The sequence below is a fragment of the Sycon ciliatum genome, chromosome 2 (genome assembly GCF_964019385.1).
Source record: "Sycon ciliatum chromosome 2, ocSycCili1.1, whole genome shotgun sequence".
NCBI lineage: Eukaryota > Metazoa > Porifera > Calcarea > Leucosolenida > Sycettidae > Sycon > Sycon ciliatum.
This window is the reverse complement of record NC_088644.1, coordinates 29,346,790-29,367,130: the sequence shown is the minus strand read 5'-3', so window position 1 is coordinate 29,367,130 and position 20,341 is coordinate 29,346,790. Positions and strand designations below refer to the sequence as shown.

The following is a 20,341-nucleotide window of genomic DNA, read 5'->3' as shown; positions in this document are numbered from 1 at the left end:
TTTACGGTATTGGTATCAAATCCCCATTCATTTTCGCCAGCACCTTTTGAACCTTGACTGTGATGAGTACGAGTTTTGTCATCAGACAGATAAAGTTGTATGTAACACATGTACTGTACGTATGCAGGGCTGTAGGGGCTGCAGACTGCATGGTGCAGTCCCTTATGCCAAGTGTCGAATTTCACTTGCCACAACTGTAAAAGAGAAAGGGTGTATTTTGTTCAAATTTTTGTGCACCGGTATAACATACTGTGTGCTATCAGTTGCTAAGAAGCAGAAGACATGCTGGCCATATTGTGTAGCTCCTGGTGTCCAGCTGACGTTCATGCTAGTGTATAGCTGGCTGGTATCAGTGTGCAGTAGCAGTGAGCTGCGAGTCATGCCAACTGGTGCCGTCAGGCTAATACTCGTGATGCTGAGCCAGAAATACAGAATGCACAAACACACACACACACACACACGCACACACACACACACACGCGCGCGCGTATGCGTGCGCACGCACACACATACACACACACATACACACGCTCATGCGCAAGCACACATGAGCAAGAGTGAACGTACGCACATACGCAGAGAAAACCAATCTCAGTAGTTTTTAGCAGTTACCGAATGCTAAAGCACTGAGATGCATGCTCACTGCATACCAGCTTGTGCAACTTACCGGGTCGACATTTGCAGGATTTGTTTTCTCCAACCAAGCCTCATGTCCAGATGCGCAGCTGATTTTTATCAGTCGATTTTTTACTTGTTCCTATTCCCGCAATGCAAACTGATGGTTGAAAGCACCGTTCAGTACTGTTAACCTCTCCTAAAGTGTTGCTTCAAAGCCGCGACACGAGCAGGGATGGTAATTTTTATCAAGGCTCATTTGATCATGCCAGAATCGTAGGACGTGTGAGCAAGAAGTCATTGGTAAGAGAATGCTGTTGCATCTCCGCTAACACACCAGCACTTTCACCAACTGGCAAATGAACTTCCAGTCCGCTCCCGAAACAACCCGTGTCGAGCCTACCCTCAAGCAGTTGTCACCGTCTGAAACCAGCTGCCCGCCGGAGTCTCCTCTGGTCCATTCTGCACCAAGAACTTGCAAACACTTCAAGGTTGCAGTCAACCGCTATTTGAAGGCCAACGACTGGCCGTAGTCACATGACCATCTCTGAGTATCAGCATTACAACTGCCTCACCCCATGACTTTCAAATTCCGCTCAATGTACTCTTCATAACAATGTCTGTTCTTCTTTTCTCTCCTTCTCCTCCTAACACTGTTGGTCTTATTTTTCCCCTCCTTCTAATGCACTGTTCCCCCCCCCCTCCTAACATTTCATATCATGTACATACGTATACCTTTCACTTCTCTTTTATCTTCTTCTTTTATTTTGGTGCGGTAAAGGTCCCATGACGACTAGACCTCAGGTAGGCCGAGGGCAAAACGCCTCGCCATCACTATGCTCCCATCCGCATGTTGTTGTCTTTGCCTGTGAGCTGTGATCATTGTAAAAAATAGAAATAAAAACTTACTTGGTATGCATGCTTGCATGTTGCACTCTCAGCAACGTGTTGTAACTCTCGTTCTTCTTTATGGCAAAGCACGTGTTGTGCTCCGGCGTTGGTGAGACGAAAGTCGGGTGGACGTTGCACGGCACGCTGGAGTTGAAGATGTCTATCAAAAACTGCAATGGAACTTGGCTGAAGGCCTGTGCATTGGGGTTTGCTGGAGGAAAGTCTTCCAGTGTTAGTGCCACGACATGATATCCCACTGACAGATTTCCAGGCAATTGTAGAACGCATGGATTCTGAGCAAAAAGATAATGGGAAGCGACCAAAGAAAATGGTTACCGGGTGGTGTTTATAGATGAATATGCACAAAACTGGTGGTATGTCTCACGCAAAGAACACTCGAATGCTCAGCTACTATTGAGCTGATGCACTGATCTTATTTTTCCCCATCTGCATTGAGATAGTGTGACGTCCACTCTGCAAGTCTCACTGTGTTCCACTGTGTTCCAAATTCCAATGAAGACACTTAACCAGGTTTAGAACGAGGTCTGTCTCGTTGTCCAGGAAACGACCAATCAGCGACATTCCCGCCAAGGGCCTTATCAGAGTTTAAAGCTCGCTCAATCGTTATTTTACTACTCTTGATGACGCGTCGAGGGCCTTGGATTAGTTTAAAGCCCGCTGAATATACTCTAAACTGGTGCGTACAACTCCCTGTATGCATAATAGTACGGTGCAGATAATGAACTCTGCATAACGTGTACGGTGTACTACTAAAAGCTACGCAATTCAGAAGTGTGTACGGTTTTTGCCTCCCGTATTCTTTCATCTGTACGAATTTTCTTTGTCAACAGCTTGCGGAAACCTATAAAAAGCGAGGATCAAAGTCATTAGAGTTATCGACAAGGGGCTCTCAAAGCCCCTAAATAGCTCCACAAGCTACATACATGTATATGAATAAGAATGAAGCTCGCACTAAGAGCCCAGCATTTCATTTGCTTCCATTCTCCTTTTAGTAGTCCTAAGTGGTGCTGAGTTACCAGTGGCCGTTTCCTGGACAACGAGACAGACCTCGTTCTAACTTACCTGAAGAAAATATTCTTTCATACCACACCAAGTCTCTCTGCACACAAACCACAAAACTACCCAATATAGTGGTACACAAGCATAATGGAAGTGAGATAATGCATGTAACCTCGTTCTAAAATAGTTAGTGCATGGCAGGGAGGGTCTTATGGCTTGTTTGTGCCCTTCAGGTTAGCCCTCGGGCCTACGGCCCTCAGGCTAACCTGTCGGGCACTAACAAGCCATAAGGCCCTCCCTGCCATCCACTAACCTATAATTAAAAAGCGACTACCGTGTTTAGTACTCACTCCAGCAAGGTAGCTTATCTCCAATACCACTGAATTGTGTCTCCAATAGCAGCATGCAGCCAATGTTGAGTGCTGGCTAAGAATTCAAAATGCCACGTCTTTGATACAGTACTGAAGGACGTAATGGACAGTGTATAGGGTTACTGGGCTATATATGGATGCAATCTTCTGTTTTTCTTTTGACCGTTCTATCACCTTTGTGTCTTTCTACGGTACTCAGAGAGCTATCACCGACATTTCCAGTCTTTGAATACTGTGCTTGTGTGATGTGCAACAAGAATGGCAAGTGACCAATCCTGCAAGAACTAAGTAACGTCTCCAATAGCAGTACATGTGACAGTTCTGACCTCACTGGGAATACAACTGCAGTTGTCCGCTTTTTACGGAGCCTAGCCGAAAAATCCTGCTCTAGCTAATGAGAAGTGGCAAGAATCCTGAGCAGTATCTATACAAGCAATCACTCAGTATGGCTTACTATGGTGTGCCTGCCCACCCCACCATCCCATCTACAACAAAGATCGATCCTCAGCACACCACTAGCCATGCGCATGCTCCAAGTGCTCGTTCGTCAAATTGCCGCCAAGCATATCCTTTGGCCTTAGTCTTTTTATTCATCAGTTTCAAGGGATTGGAAAGAGAAAAAGTCTGAGGAAAACATTGACTGTAACCACCAGGACTCAACCAGGCACATCCGCTAAAGGCCAGCAATACTAAAAAAAAACACAGAGCTATGGTGTACAAGTCCAACTCCCTTTACATATAATTCACGACTTCAAACAAGTAAGACTTCGCATGAAGTACGCAGGTTGCCATCTACAGAACTCACATTCAACAGACTTGCACTAGGCACGGCATTGCAGACATCTCCGCATTCATCCACTCCGTTTGCAGCCGAAGATTGTGCCCAGCGGCAGCGCACCAGATCACCATCCGGATCCTCCGTGTGCACTGAGATATTGTGCGGGCATCCGTACTGCAAACGAACCAGCGGCAGCTGCGCAGATGTTGGGCTGCTGTTGACACGTCCAGTGTCGGTCCGCTTTGTGATGTTCATGGTGATGCCCCATTTGAAGTCCTTGCCCTTGCCAATCACAAGATCTATCCAGCAACACGTTCTCATTCTGCAATATCAGTGTTAATGCACACGTGCACACGCGCGTACACACGCACACATAAACGCGCGTGCGCACGCGCACGCGCACACACAAACACACAAGCACACACACACAAACACACAAGCACACACACACAAACACACAAGCACACACACACGTACAGTGTAAACCATATTTCTGAAACTTGACTAAGCGCACTGCCTTCCCAACTGCTACTGTTTGTTCCTGATTACAAGTTGCACTCGATTATAGGTCATGCCCATTGCATGCAATGATATCAGTTTTGCAAAGGAAAAATCTGCCCAGGAGCTCACGTGTTGAATTGCTTGCTTGCTTCAAGCTGATCCGCCTAACACATTTCTAGATCAGATCTACACGTGCAAAGCCGGAAACTTACGCAGCAGTGAAAATCTGGTTAGAGCCGGAGAGAGTGTACCGGAATGTATTGGCTCCCTGCGTCCAGAGCTCCGAGTCACTGAACTCCGTGCAGTAAAACTTCAGATAGTCAACAGTGGGACGCCTTGTACAGCCGGAATAGCACCTTAGCCTGAACTTAGATCCCGGTCCATTCAACAGCTCCTGATTTGCCCGTAACGTCGAGTTGCACACTGTTCCCGCAGAGTAATCCAAACGCCACCCTATGCGAAACTGGCATTCAAGCTGTAGTGGAATAAGAGGAGAGTATGCAGGGGTTTATCTCATGACTATAGTTATGTAGAGAGGCAATCAATGGCCTTTGAGAGTACGGAGTATTCACCAACACAACTCAGCTATGTACATCGGGTTCAGGTACTACTAGTATGCCGACATTGCATACACTCAATATAGGCCTGATGGAAGTCCTCCGCCCCAAGACAGTGCTCAATGCTCACAAGAGGAGAGCCAGTCCTCTTACAGGTTACCAAGTTACCGCGGAGTACCACACATTTGAAAATCTGTAAGACCCCCGGCCAGGCACAATCACCGTGACCCAGCACATTGAACACCTGTGTACAAGCTGTGCATAGTACTGCTAGTAGTGTAGTGAGGTTAAGCTGCTCACGTGTACACTGCCAGAGCTGTCCACGCCACCGTCAGTATTGTCCAGCACAGGATGGCAGGATATGAGACCGCCGCGAAAGTGTGTCGTGCGTGCAAGGTGAACTCCGGCGAGCAGTGCGATTACCAGGCACTCGCAGATAGTCTTTGCACTTGCCATTGTCCGGTGTAATGTACTTATGTAGTAAGCCGGTCATCGACTGCCATTGTGCACCAGAGCACGAAGAAAAAAGAAAGGATGGAGAGAAGACAATTTGAAGAAAGGTTTTATAAAGAGGATAACAACACAATAGCTTTGTGAAGAGTACCGTCCATCCGTGGAAGCCTCCCTACAATAGTACGGATACATTCTCTGGATTTCAATTTAAAATCTGAGGCCCTGGAACACGAGTCATTTTGTCCCCGATTCATAATGGAAGATCCGGGAAACAGACCCATAAGCGTCCCAGAATTTCGTTTCCGACAGCAATATGTAACATGTGGCAACCTGGAAACGCATCAAACTGCTACTGGCTTTTGCAAACATAGATGTCTACCCTTCTCCAGAACGTGACCTCCCCAACACCAACTGAGGTCTGTCCACGGCACTGCGCCGTTCGCCTTGCTGCTTCACCAAGTCAATTTCGTATCGCAATCCTAGATTGGATTGGGTATCCCGTCAGGAGACCATAGGTCTGTGGGGACTGCCCTAGAGAAGTATGAATAAATACTTCACTACTATACAACATGCAGACAATATGAGGAAGTGCAAAAACTCCCCTTCCCCCCACTCCTCACCAACAGCATACAGTGAAGCTTGGCTACAACTCAGTTCTGCATCAACGGCAGATCATATATTCACTCATGAACAGCGATGGAACGCTGGTGCCCATTGTGCAGTGTTTCCAGTCCAGATGCCAAGATCTGATAGAGTGACATATCAGAAATTCAAATATAGACATGGTGTGCTTCCCTGCTGGAATGATGCTGTACCCAAGCTTCATAGGTTTGGAATTACTTTAGATTTACATGCTCTGATAGTTTGTTGCTCAACAGTGCACTGTACGGCTATCAAAACGAATGGAAGAAAAAATTAGTGTTGGGCACAGTCCTATAAAGTTCATAGATAAAAAAATGTTGGGGAAGATCCTTTTTAGCTCAACTCACATTCCCGTTGCTCTCATCATGGTGGCCGAATGATAGCTAACGGCCAGTTTTGTGCCAATTGTGGATGGCAAGACCGCTCACTGGACAGTGGAACCGCACAAGTATTCGACAACACGTTCCGGTCAGCCTCTATTCACTGAGTCGGTGTACTGTGCATGCGCCTGCTCACTTGATAATCACGTACACGTACAGTGATGAGCCACTGTCGAACCCTTCACGGCTTCAGAAACTGTAGATACAGCAGGCAGCTCAGCTGAGGGTTCGAGAAAGGCAAGGAGAAACTCAACACAAGCGATTGCCGTCCATACTCGGCTCCCTCTTCAGCACGCTCAAAGTTCAGGCAGGTTCAGAGTTACCGGCATGAGGCAAGTCCTTAGCGATTTGACCGGATACGGCCGGCCGAGTTATCCATGCAGTCCAGCTGCCTACACTACCCTCACGCGTTTCACCGGCCAGCCTTTTATGACCGTGGAGTGCCTTCGTTTCCAAATTCTACACGTAGATCTACACTTTTGTGAAAAAATAGGAGATGCTCGCCCTCAGCATGGAACTGTCTCGATAGAGTGCCCCGAACTGCTGAAGTTCGCCCTGCCCTGATTTTCCAGAAGGCACAGCAAGTAATATTACACAAACATGCAAGGAAGAGAAGCGAAATGAATAAAAACACACCACACAGTCGTTACGCCAGTGCAAGATCACGTCAAAAAGCAATGAAAAGTATGGGGTTTCCTGTTCCTCGAAGCTTCGCTCCCTAGCCCAGCAGTGCCAGCAGTACTCATGACTGTCATGAGTCATGTCATGAAAATGATCGAGTCATGACTCATGTAGACCATGGTAGACAGTCAGTATGCAAATGGTAGATCTACTAGTATTAGTATTACTAATGAATGAGCTATGCTCCCGTGACCATGGAGATGGCGCTCCCTGGTACATGTACATTGTCATACGGACCCGGTACGCGTTACCCGTGCACGTAGATCTATGTCTATGAGGTTACCATGGTTACCGGTGTTGTACTTGTAAGTAATAGTTGTTTATAATACTTGTAAGTTGTAGACTTTCAGTAGGGAGGTGGGTGCTACAGGGTAGCCATGTTGGTGAGTCTGGAGGCACCCCACTGACTATTGCAGTATTGGTATTGCTGCATTGGTCTAAGCATCAGCATGCCACCAGACTCCAGAGCACCAGAAAATGGGGGCGCATGGAAAAAGAAAACAGGCGGATCCTTTCGCATCAGACGATGCATAATAATTATGGTCTATATATATGACTATGGTCTACAAACTACAATAGACTACTTAATTATTATGTAGACCAGGAAGATGGAGAAAGAAGATTAGATGAGAGAAGCAAGATACAACAGAGATAATTATGATGATACAGTCCGTATCGCCTATAAGGTTGGCGGCTATAGTAATATACCGGATATAGTGATCAATTTCTCAAATTCATTTTCATTTGCCATAACTAAGTATACACAGTTATCGCGTATAGTAATAATCGTCTATAGTAATATATCGCCTATAGTGATCAAATTCATATTTCAAAAGACCTGTATTACATTAGTTTTGCCTCGATTATAGTGATTGATGTAAAATCAAGTGATGTCAGAGGAGACCAGGGTGTTACTTCTTCGTGAAGAACGTTTCCAGTGAGTGTGGTTTGGTGAGTTTTGCCCGTACAAGTTGCCAAAATATGCCTCCATCATGAGGAAATGCTGATTTTGTGTGTCAGGAGCTACAGCCAGCTACATGTACATGTACATGACATTGCACATGTACATGTACATGTACATGTATGTAGTGCGTACATGTACAATGTATGTGCACGGCGCGCTGAGTCGTTTGACACCCTACTCGCATACATTGCATGCAGTATCGGTCATAGTACAAGTAATTATTATATCGCTATGAATAGGATGAAGGCCGCAGACATCACGCAACTACGTTACTTGTTCGACATGTATTTACTGTGTATTTTATAAGTAGAAAGGAAAAGGACATATGGAAACGAGTTAAGAGTAACTCTCCACCACTGTAACTAGATACTATATACAGTAAATACCCCAATACCCGAGTTTCAAATGTGTATTTTATAACAAAAATATTATTGAAAACCCATAATCGGTTTTCTTGTTCCTATCATCAGTGGGAAAAATACGGAACTAAGGATACAACCAAAGAAACTGAAGTTAAGTACTGTAAATAGAAATGTGTTAGAAATAACAACAAAATACAAGTGCAATAAAACCACTAGAGGAAACGCAAAAAGGTAACAAGATTACAAGATAACAAGATTTCAATAATATTTTTGTTATAAAATACACAGTAAATACATGTCGAACAAGTAACGTAGTTGCGTGATGTCTGCGGCCTTCATCCTATTCATAGCTATATTAAAATTATTATCTCCACGTAGATTATTTGAATAATTACCGTATTTTCCGGGGTATAAGCCGCACCCCCCCCCCTTTTTGAGGCAAAATATTGACTAAAAGTTGGTATTCGGAGTATAAGCCGCACCCACAAACCAAGATTTTGCACACTCATTGACAAATGGCCTTTCTACAAATTTATTATGGTTTATGGAGCTAAATACCATGTTATTGTTAGATCAGATTATGAAGTGTTAGTGCACCACATGTGCACAGGTTGCTGCAGAGATGTTGGCTGTGTTGACTACAGATCACTCGATGTCATCTGCACTATCTTCAGTCTCGCTGCCACTGATGTTGATCAGCAACACAGGCGCGAAGCTGAGTCGAATTCGAATGACATGTCACATGACGCCAGCATGCATACTGTGGAATGCTAAGCATTCATTCGCGCAAGCATATTCGGTGTATAAGCCGCAGGGGCGATTTTGGTCTGATTTTTAGCGAAAAAAAGTGCGGCTTATACCCCGGAAAATACGGTATATCGCTTAAAATGCTCAAAATCAAACACCAACGCTATAGGCGATACTGACTGTAATTGATAAGACAGGGAAAGAAATTGTGTGATCAGAGATTCAGAGGTGATCAGTTGCCCAAACCCAGGTCGTAACCTAGATGGTGGTTGTGACGCGGTTGCTGTTGGACTCTGGTTCGGGGGGGAGGGGGGGGGGAGGGGGGGGGGGGTGTAGCAGCTTTTCCTTGGGGACCATGGCGAGCACTTGTGGAGCACCGTCCAGACACTGTATCTTGTAAAGGTACGCACGCCCACGCGCATACATCGTTCTCCGGTCAACCAAGCTTTGCAACAGGGCACCTGGCTGGTCCGATGATGCGGATGGCTCTATGCTGGACGCGGTCAAGGAGCACCGAGCAGCTTCACCTCCTTAGCTGGATGGAGTGGATGTCCACCAAACGTCTGCGACTGACCATGCCTCACACTCGGTGGCGTGAAAACAGGATCAGTTGTGACTTAGTCAGCTCCTGTACGCAGACACCGGAGCAGACGACGTCATCTTGCCATTCTTGGTCATGAACAGTACCGCCTACAACCTCTGAGTCTGAGTGCAGGAAGTCGGCATTCAAGACGAGAACAAGCAAACATAACAGCGAACTAAGAATATTACTTTTTAGCTATGACAAAGTGATGACGAAGGACGAAGCCCACGGTACAGGACGCCCCCGGCTCGTTTCGAGAACGCGAAACAACGACCACCCAATATTGAACTAATACTTGGCAGGCTCATGTTATCGGAGATAGCAAAAGAGGGGAAGTTACGCGAACACGAAGTGAGACAGACCGGACGGCACTATCTCTTCGTACTATACTACCCAGCAGTACCGGTACATGTAGAATGGAACTAAGTAGTTACTTGTGGTGGACTAACAAACGGCAGTAACAAGTAGTGTCACACGATGTACATCTACCTTTCGCCGTGTAAAGTCTGCAGATGCTGACGGCTCATCAGGTGTGCAGATATAACTACTTGCACCGGTAGAAGACTCAGATTGAGAGCCAAGTATTTTTTAAAGTGACAAAAGAAGGACCAAATGTTTACAAGTTATCCGTTGTTTGTGTCCAACATTAACAAATACGAGCAAGATACCGGTGAGTCAGAACGTGCAACAATTAGCACAAAACTGACTGATGTGATACTGACATTCAACAACCTGATGCTTAGCGGCATGACGTCTAGAATGCAAGCCTTGTCTTGAATGCGCTCACCTTCCCCTTTCTACCGTTATTTCATAACTAATTACCTGCTTAGAACCTTCCAAGTTGCTGTTGGTTTGCGCATTCTAGACGTGATGGTGCTAAGCATCAGGTTGGTGAATGTCATTATCACATCAGTCAGTGTTGTGTTAACTTTTGCACGTTCTAACTCACCGGTGTCCTGCTTAAATTTGTTAGTGTTGGACACAAACAACGGATACTTTGTAAACATTTGGTCCTTCTTTTTTCACTTCATCTTGTTGAGCATTCTCGGTAGGCTGCTGCATCACGCATCGCTCGCTACCTTTCGTAGGTTGAGCACTCTTGCGCTAGAGCAACGAGTTGTCTTTTAATGTCTGTGGTCTCACCTTTGCGCCATGGCTGACAAATCGGCTTTAAACAAAGCATCCACGGCACACCGGTGGATGGCTGCAATTGCCCAGAAGTACCAGAGCGTAATAGAGATTCACGGAATAGATATGTCGAAGGCTTTCGACACCGTTTCAAGGGAGAAGCTGCTGAGTACCATGAGAGGAATCGTCGCGGAGGATGACATCCGACTGGTTCGGATATTGCTGTCAAACACAACCATATCTGTCCGTCTTGGAAAGGAAGTTTCACCTGATTTCAAGTCCACCATCGGAATCCCCCAAGGTGACTCTCTCTCTCCTGTAGTATTTGTGATCTACCTGGAATCAGCCTTGAGGGGGAGATCAGAGCATCGATTCCGCCCAGGCCAATGCGCGACATGGCTCTACCACCAGAAGTGATTTATGCCGATGACACTGATTTCATCAGCCAATCCAGACCCTGGCTGGAGAGCATCGAACCGTATATCATCACTATCCTTGGAGACTGGCACCCAAAGGTCAACGAAGATAAAACAGAAAAAACAACATTGCGCCGGGAAGGAGACCGCCTGGCTGAAGTATGGCGGAAAACAAAAAAACTCGGATCATTCCTCGGCGACGAGGAAGATGTTGCACGAAGGAAACAATTAGCAACGGCAGCCTTCAGAGCGCTATTCACGGCATGGTGTCGTCGATCGATCATCAGCGAAAGTCTACGGCTAAGGCTTTACAACGCGTTTATCATCCCTGTGCTAACGTACAATGGAGGCACCTGGGGACTGACGGCTTCAGCATGGGAGCGTCTGGACACATTCCATCGAAGACAACTTCGGAGTCCCCTGGGTATCCGCTGGCCGCAGGTGATGCCAAACAAAGCCCTGTACGGCAGATGCCACGCAGAGCCCATCAGTGCCCTCATGCGGCGATCCAGATGGGGCCTGTTTGGGCATATTCTTAGACTCCCTCAAGACACGCCTGCCGCCCTCGCTATGCGGAGTTACTTCACCTGTGGGGACAAGGTATGGCGAGGGCGGCCACGGACAACCATCGTGTCCACACTATCCGCGGACCTAGAATCAGCAGGACTGAGGAGTCTGAGGAACTTGGCAGACCTGGAGCACCTGCGGGCCATCGCCGCTGACAGGCCTGCGTGGCGCGAGCTGTGCCAGGATGTACGCAGTAACTAACGGATGGGACAGAGGCATTGTACAGATCCCGTGCATTTAGCACTTACCATCGACAATGAGTTACAAACCTATCGTCGTTGTCTGTTATTCTTGTTTTATTTTTTTTGATCTTTCGAATAGATCCCGTGCATTGAGCACCTATCATCGAACATGAGTTATGTGCCTATCGCCTGCTGTCTTACATTTATTTTTTACTTTTGTTTATTTTTGTTTTCCTCCCTGCCCACTCTGCCTGTCTTCTGGCACATGCGAATACGTGGACTTACTGTTGACGTAAACGCGGACGTGCGTATAATAATAATAATCCACGGAGTTGAGCGTGGCCTCATTCTCTTGGCAGCGGAAAGAGCGTTTCAAAGAGCCCTAGATTGTCAAAATCAAGCAAACAGAACGTAAGTTATGGTGGAAATGGTGGAGTGAACTGCAATTGCGTATTTTCACGCGTTCAGTGGCACCTCAAAGGGTTAAAGCTCGTAGCTACACTGATAAAGCCTTTTTATGGCCGAAACAGGTTGCTGTCTACAGCATTTTGTTAAAATTACGTGACTGCACAAAATACATGTTTTCCAACTCGTACGCAATCGTATGCCATCTTGCCATCATCATCATCATCATCATAAGCCCATAGCCCTAAGGCCGTCGGGGCGTCACAGAGCAAGTATGAACAAGCGAGCGCCATAAGAATGCCATCATGCCATATGATTGCCGATTACTACTACTAGTACACGAGAAGCAGGCAAGTGGTCGCCCTAATCCTGCCTTTCCGCTTGCTGCATACATACATGCTTTTCCGTCTGCGGCGGGTAGGGGTGGGAGTTATGGATCGGTGTAGCAGCTCCGCGGTAGGTCATTGACGTGTAGTGGTGTGCACATGGGTACAAAACCGATCGTTGACAGCATTCTCGATGAACATCGTCATTGGAGCTTGGAGTGGAGGTTCTGACCGGTCATTGCGCTACGCAACCACCAGAGAGCCTGCAGTCCCTTTGACCCTTGGTCGACAGCTCGCCTGGCTGTTGTCAGCACCTCCACAGTAACACTAGAATAATAGACTAGAAGTCGAAAACAAACAGCGAGTTTCTGCGCGTCGGAACAAGAATGTACATGTCAAGCGAAACACAACCCTCTACACAGCCCATACTGATATTGACACGCGTCTCTTGCGTAGATGACAACTCTGCGCGGTAAACGCGGTCAAGTAAAGTAAAGTGTGCACGTCCGCGTTACCACCGGCTATACAACTGTGATGAGAAACACAACCAGCTTAGCGCGGTATTACCCCCTGTTTTCCTCCAGCTATCGCTAACCATGATCACGTGTGCTGTCGCTTGTTTTGGCTTCGCAATCATCTGATCCGGTAAAGCAAGTGTCAAACTGCTTTGCCCTAGTGTATTACTATGAGTATGAAGGATGGAATACTGAGTAATCCATCGGTGTCCGGGATTGCCCCATACTGGCCATATGTACATGTACATGATACCTACATCTTTACTTCAGCTGATGCACATATACCAGCCACTCACCTTTCCTCATTGCTCAGACTATGGGTGAATACATGTAGCGCCGTCACCACCCTACCAACCTCACACCGACACTTACGCATTTACTCTAACGCTACCGATGGAAGTACTTACTTTGTCATCCGGCAAAGACTAGAAACATAATTATTGTGATCACCTCGCTGACGAAAGGCGACGTTTCTTGGCGATCCCAATCTCTTTGCAAGTAGCAGCAGAGCACTGCAGTCTTGGTAGAGGCAAGGAGAGATCAGAGAGCTGACGGAGAACTGCAGAGTCGGTTGGATGCCTTGTTGCGCAAACGTTGAGTGTGATCCATTTCTGCGGTTTCTACCTATTCCAGACACCCTCACCATTGAGCAGCATGCATAGTTGTGGGAATCCGCCTGGCTGTTTATGCCTCGCTGTGCTGTTGCTTTGTTTCGTGATCTCCTCCGAAGCAACCCACTTCCGAGGCGGCATTATTTCTTGTGGACCAAATCCTAGCAGCAATGGCGGATTCGATGACAACGGCAATGTGGTGGTAGGTTTGCCTCAAAATTAAATTTAATATTGGAAATTGTGGGCACAAGTTATGCGATCGAGTCCACCAACTAAACCAGATTTTGAACAGTCAGACGTGCACAATCTAGCACAAAACTGACAGGGAGTACTGAGACATTCCACGGCATGATTGTCAGCTTTAGCACTGCTCGATAGCGCTATCCCAGGCCAGCATTCCATTAAGCCTTGGCATGTAGCTTGTGCTCGGCTCGATGACGCTCTCTCTCTCTCTCTCTCTCTCTCTCTCTCTCTCTCTCTCTCTTTCTCTCTCTTCTCTCTCTCTCTCTCTCTCTCTCTCTCTCTCTCTCTCTCTCTCTCTCTCTCTCTCTCTCTCTCTCTCTCTCTCTCTCTCTCTCTCTCTCTCTCTCTCTCTCTCTCTCTCTCTCTCTCTCTCTCTCTCTCTCTCTCTTTCTCTCTCTCTCTCACTCTGTCTCTGTCTCTGTCTCTGTCTCTGTCTCTGTCTCTGTCTCTGTCTCTGTCTCTGTCTCTGTCTCTGTCTCTGTCTCTTCCTCTGTCTCTGTCTCTGTTTGTGTCTCTATATCTGTCTCTGTCTCTCTGTGTCTCTGTCCCTCTGTCTCTTGTTCCCCCTTACATGTAAGGAAACTCTGCCCTTTCCGACATTGAGCACTTTGTGCTCAGAGGGGACCTACTGTGTGAAAGTGAAAATAGTTAATGATGTCCTATCATGGACGTTTGTACATTCATTAGTGGCCTGACAATTGCGCTTACATAATCAACAACGTGTTATGCTCATCTTTGTTTGTGTTCTCTACAGCTGCAATGTGACTTTCGAATTGCATGGAGATTATCGGCATACTGCCAATGGCAAGGTTTGTACTGCAATCCAACCGATATAGACCCAAGCATACCTTTGCTAGGTCCGGGTGGAGCAAGTTACTTACGCTGTACGGAAGGGTGTAGTGGCAACTTCAAGGACTTGCAGTACTACAGCACCGAGTATAGCCCCAAAGAAGAAGAGGATTGGTCTCAAGGTGGACGGATATTTAACTACACGTTTTCCGGTGCCCCTGCCCGATTCAGAGCCAGGTAAGGTCACCACCAAAATAACTCCACAAACGAGTTGCTTTGTGCCAGAACTAGGCTTTCCCCAAATCGGCCCGTTTAATAATAATAATAATATCTTTATTAGGATGACCCAGAGGCTTGTCGCCTATCGAGGGGTTCACCGCTTTGAAGGATGTACATGTACATGTACACGTATGAGCTAAAGTGAAAGTAGTGAAAAGTTGTGCAGCGTAAATGCGTTGGGGAGCACACGGGGGGGGGGGGGGGTATGTACATGGCGTAGGCATACCGGAGAGCGAAGCACTATGTTTGCAAGTGAGTTTGCGAAGCTCATTCTTGAAAACAATAATGGATGGTTCTGCAGTTAGTCTTGGTGGGAGGCAGTTCCATAATTATTATTATTATTATTTATTCATATTTTACTAGGGCAGTCCCCACAGACCTATGGTCTTCTTACAGGGTGCCCTAGCCACGTGAAGATAGCGGACCGAAATGCTGCAGGTAGGGATATGGTGTGAATCGCGGCAGGGAGGGCGTTCCATCGGTCAGCTCCAAGATAAGATACAGAGTGATAGACAAAATACAGTCTGGCGTGGGGCAGTACCAGGCCGAGCAATTCCTGAGAACGGGTAATTCTAGCAGTGCGGGATGATGAGACAGCACGAGGAGTGAAAAGTCGGCAAAGGAGGGGACCAGCACGAGCATTTATGCATCTATGTAGAAACCCATAGAGGTTGGCAGCATAGCGAATATTTAACGGTGTTAGGTGCTGTCTAGCTAAGATGGGTTGGATGGAGGCAGAGGGAGGGAAGCCAAAGACAGTGCGGATCGCCCGATTCGCGATGCTAATAAGAGCGTTATAGGTAGTCTGTCGCAGGCAGTGCACGTACGCATTGCTCGCGTACTCCAGGGTAGATTGGACAAATGCAAGATAGAAAGTTCGCTTGGCTCTAGCACTGAGAAGGTGGCGGCAACGGCGAAATGCACTGACCTTGGCATTAACTTTACTTCTAATGTTACTTACTTGCTGTTGAAACGACAGATGCTCATCTATGATGATGCCCAGGTACTTGGCTTGCTGCGATTGCTGTATACGGCTGTTGCAAAACTGTAGGGCACAGTCTGCATGTACATTGGGTTTCCGTAGCAGCAGGAATTGCGTCTTGGATGGGTTCAGCTGCAGTCCATGGGCCTCCAGAAAGCTGCTCGCACGGGTCAGATCATGTTCCAAGGTCTGTGTGGCAGTGGAAGGGGACGGGTCGGCAGCGTAGATGTTGGTGTCATCTGCATACAGCAGGCAGAGGGACGACTGTAGGCAGGCTGGTAGGCGCCTGGTGTACACCGTGAACAGTGCCGGTCCCAGGACAGAGCCCTGAGGGACACCGCGATTGGCCGTGTACGGGGTTCCAGGTGGTTGACGGAGGCATTTCACTTGCTGTGGTCGGCTGGACAGATAGCTGGAGGACCATGTATATTGGGCATCAATGCCCGTTTGGTTTGCGATGTAAAATAAAACTTCAAAAAACCATTGCAGAACAGTGCCTCCTACTCCACAGCGCTGCAGCTCCAGAATTCTAGAAGGAGCTCGCCATGCAGGACACATCGCGATAAGAGGGAGGTTTGGAAGAGAAACAACGATTTTGATGTGGTCTTTGCTTTAGGGAGAATAATTTTGTTAGGGCGTCTCGTTTCGCCTATTTGGCCTTTTGCTCGGCTCAAAAGTACATCAGATTCGGCTGTAAAATCAGCTGATTGTTCGAAAATCGGCTGCAAAATTGGAATATATTGGAAAACCGGCTGCAAAATTGTTGACATATTGGTTTCCAAATTGGCGTGATCGACTACAAATTGTAGTGGCCAGATTTACTCGCCATAACTGTACGTTATAGTGTAGTATTTTACTGGTAGCGATCTTCCTAATTGCTAATCTTTGTTTGAGAGGAGGTCAAAGGACACGAGTCACACGACCTCAACGCACTAGTACTGTTGAGTTCGAAACAGGACGACTGACGACATATCCAGACATTACAACGGGAACAGGTAGGTTGGGACGACATTTATTAGAGACGGGACAAGAGACCAAGACGAACGAAACGACTACATGATGATTATTGACGAGTGAGAAAAGAGAGAGTAAGAGATCAAGTCTGAACGGCAAGATAAAGGGCCTGGGTAGCTATGGCAAATATGGGCGCGCAAGTAGCTACCCAGGCCAACGGAACAAAAGGAGACAAAAGGTGAGTACGTAAGTGCATGCAGGCCAGCTAGAAAAGGTACGGGAGGAGGTACCTAACATACCACCCTCCATGAAACAAAATCCCGCGTCCTCGCGGAGAGAAAAAAGAGGAAATATTTAAAAAAAATGAACTGGAGGAGAAGAAAAACACACACACACACACACACACACACACACACACACACATACTGTACGCGCGCACGGATCTCACGAAAGTGTGTACTAAATGCACTACAGATCATTCCTGTACTACTTATAGTGTGTAATAAGTATTGGAGTTTGACGAGGAACATGAATTACTAGTATTTGCACGGCTAATACAGCCTAGTTACACTTTTGCTAAACATCCAAAAATTAGAGCGTGGCTCACCATGATCGGACCCCTAACTTGGTTATGTTTTACGAACACACGCGCGCGCACACACTACAAAAAAAGTCACGAAAATAAATTTGACGAAGAAGCATACAAAAAAAAAAGAAAGATAGAAAGGTAGCTGACCTGCATGGCTTGAACGAGAATAGACGAGGTAAGGTTGGCGTAGGAGAGACAAGGTTGATAGAGACGAGACGAGGTTGGCGTAGGAGAGACGAGACTGACATGGACGAGACGAGGTTGACATAGACGAGACGAATGGTGGCTGAGGACGGCTGGGCATGGGATGATCTCAGGGTCGTGGGTCGATCAATAATCGGGCGCCAATGTTGAATTCGAAACAGGACGACTGACGACATATCCAGACATTACAACGGGAACAGGTAGGTTGGGACGACATTTATTAGAGACGGGACAAGAGACCAAGACGAACGAAACGACTACATGATGATTATTGACGAGTGAGAAAAGAGAGAGTAAGAGATCAAGTCTGAACGGCAAGATAAAGGGCCTGGGTAGCTATGGCAAATATGGGCGCGCAAGTAGCTACCCAGGCCAACGGAACAAAAGGAGACAAAAGGTGAGAACGTAAGTGCATGCAGGCCAGCTAGGAAAGGTACGGGAGGAGGTACCTAACAGTACTACAAGTACTGAAGTCAGGGGCGTAGCCAGGATCATGGTTTAGGGGGGTGCCCATAATTTCTTCCATAAACGCTGTGGGAATGCAGCCCTTGCAGTTGTGGAACAAGCGCGGTACCTGGGCGTAATGGTAGATGGGCAGCTCTCCTGGGAGCCTCACGTCAATCACATAATCCAGCAGGTGCGGAAGTCAGTAGGTGCGCTGTGGCGGAGCCGCCGAAGCCTCACCCTGGCGTCAAAGATCCTGTTTTACAGGTCGATGATCCAGGGTAGGTTGTCGTACGCTTCCAACGCCTTTTATCCGTCACTTCAAATTGGCAACATGGAGCCCCTCACACGTCTAACGAAGTGCGCTATCCGCGGCTTCTTCGGTCTGCCACCGTGGTCGCGCACGAGCCCGATCTTTGACCTGCTCCGCCTCACCACCCTGGAGGACATGTTTAACATTAAGCTCCTCATCTTTGTCCGTCGTTGTCTGTTCTCCCGAGCTATCTCCCTCTTCACCAGCTTCTTCGTGAGAGTTACTGGTGACCGCACTCGGGGAGCAGCACATCACCTCGTTCGAGTACCATTTTGGCCCGGTCCTGCGGGTCGAGCGACCATGCAGTTCATCGGCGCAGTCCTGTGGAACCAGCTCCCGCCTGATCTCCGTTCCGAGCCCAGCCACCTTCAGTTCTGTGCCCTGCTAAAAGCGCATCATGGCTCCGCTTAAATGCTTGTCGGCTAGTGTGTTTCTGTGGTATAGCGGACTGAAGAATAGTAAACGTGTTTTGCAATAATATATACTAGTATATGTATGAAGCTATTTTGTATATAGTATGTTCCCATTCCGTTTTTGCTTTGGTGTAGCCCTGAGGTTGATTGCTTATTTATTTCTACCCTTCCTCTCTCCATACTTCTGTCCCCCCCCCCTCTCTCTCATTCCTTCTGTCGTCCACATGTATCAAAGGAGGCGAAATCGCCTGTTTGTGGTGCGACGTTAAATAAACTTCTACAACAACAACAACAAACGTTCTTTTGAGGAATCTTGTATGCATGCTAGTGCGGTGTACACCTTGAATTTATGTATTATGAATGTCTCCAGCTTCCCATTCCAACAATCTATATAATTACACATTTGCATTGCACTGTCGACTGTTCTCTATGTATCGTCATGATGTGAATAGAGCGAAAACATTCAATAAAAATTTGGGCCTCTTCTGTGTGACAGCTAGTGTACTGTACACTATGCTATTATTAAAGTGATAGTTTGGGAGTAGATATCCGACACTAATGATGTATTTAGAGCAAGCAAAATTAATAGTATGCAGGTGACTGGTGACTGGAAATCAAGTCAGGACCCGCAGTTCAAGCTGAATCTGGTGCAGCAGCTTGAGGTGCGGTGGCGAAAATGTTTGTCAGGTGCATCCGCCTTGGATGGCGCCGCGCAAACTCATCTATGACCGCATCGATGCTCACCGGGATATCATAGTGAATGTGCAGCAGGGCGAGGCCGGTCAAGCGCTCATTGCCCATCGTTGACCTCTGGCGATCCTTGATCCTCTTCAGAGCACTGAATGAACGCTCGGATGAGCAGGACGTAACGGGAAGAGTGCAGAGCAGCTGCAGTATGGCACGGATGTTGGGAAACATCTGGCTGGCGTGAGGTAATGACAGCGCAGCCGAGGTAGGAATAGCAGGCTCGCCATGCTCATTCCAAACATTCGACCACTTGGTGTGCCAGCAATGCAGCTCACTCTCCACGCTGGCTGCGGATGGGAAGTCAACGGAATACGTCCCAACCAACTTGTTGATGGCTGTGTTTGCTTCGGCAATTGACGACGAGAGCAGGATCGAAGGTACCACACAGAACGCCTGGAGAGCAGTTCGATGATGGCTTGTGAAGCGGCTTTTCATCTCTCCTACCATGTGGTCCAGGAGAGGTAGGCTGATCGACCGCTTGTAATACTCGGATGGTGTGTCAGCTGGAACGTTGTCCCGGTGTGTCTGCCTGCCGCATGACTTCGGAACAGATGGGTTGACGTTCATCTTGGCACACGTCGATTCCACCACCTTGAACCAATCCCCGTGGTGCTTGTCCACATCAGCACGTACCTTCTCGAGTGTTTCCTGCACTGTGTGGACATCTGCCATGGCATGAACGATGTCCC

At 47.3% G+C, this 20,341-nt stretch overlaps 2 protein-coding genes across 3 annotated transcripts in view; one reads left to right on the top strand and one right to left on the bottom strand.

Annotated features, from left to right (window-relative positions):
• Nucleotides 1-6,852, bottom strand: part of LOC135809593 (uncharacterized) — a 33,939-nt gene extending 27,087 nt beyond the window's left edge. For both annotated transcript variants that reach the window (XM_065322976.1, XM_065322977.1), the window contains exons 1-6: nucleotides 6,176-6,852; nucleotides 5,034-5,229; nucleotides 4,389-4,651; nucleotides 3,703-3,997; nucleotides 1,525-1,799; nucleotides 251-415 (exon numbers count right to left, since the gene is read on the bottom strand). In XM_065322976.1, the coding sequence (XP_065179048.1) occupies nucleotides 251-415; nucleotides 1,525-1,799; nucleotides 3,703-3,997; nucleotides 4,389-4,651; nucleotides 5,034-5,189 (1,154 nt within the window). In that variant the 5' untranslated portion in view covers nucleotides 5,190-5,229; nucleotides 6,176-6,852. The remainder of the gene's footprint in view (nucleotides 1-250; nucleotides 416-1,524; nucleotides 1,800-3,702; nucleotides 3,998-4,388; nucleotides 4,652-5,033; nucleotides 5,230-6,175) is intronic.
• A 6,589-nt stretch (nucleotides 6,853-13,441) lies between these two features.
• LOC135809586 (mucin-like protein) overlaps nucleotides 13,442-20,341 on the top strand; it is a 46,392-nt gene continuing 39,492 nt past the window's right edge. Inside the window, exons 1-2 of the mRNA XM_065322966.1 lie at nucleotides 13,442-13,897; nucleotides 14,693-14,964. Coding sequence (XP_065179038.1) covers nucleotides 13,739-13,897; nucleotides 14,693-14,964 — 431 coding nt within the window. The 5' untranslated portion in view covers nucleotides 13,442-13,738. The remainder of the gene's footprint in view (nucleotides 13,898-14,692; nucleotides 14,965-20,341) is intronic.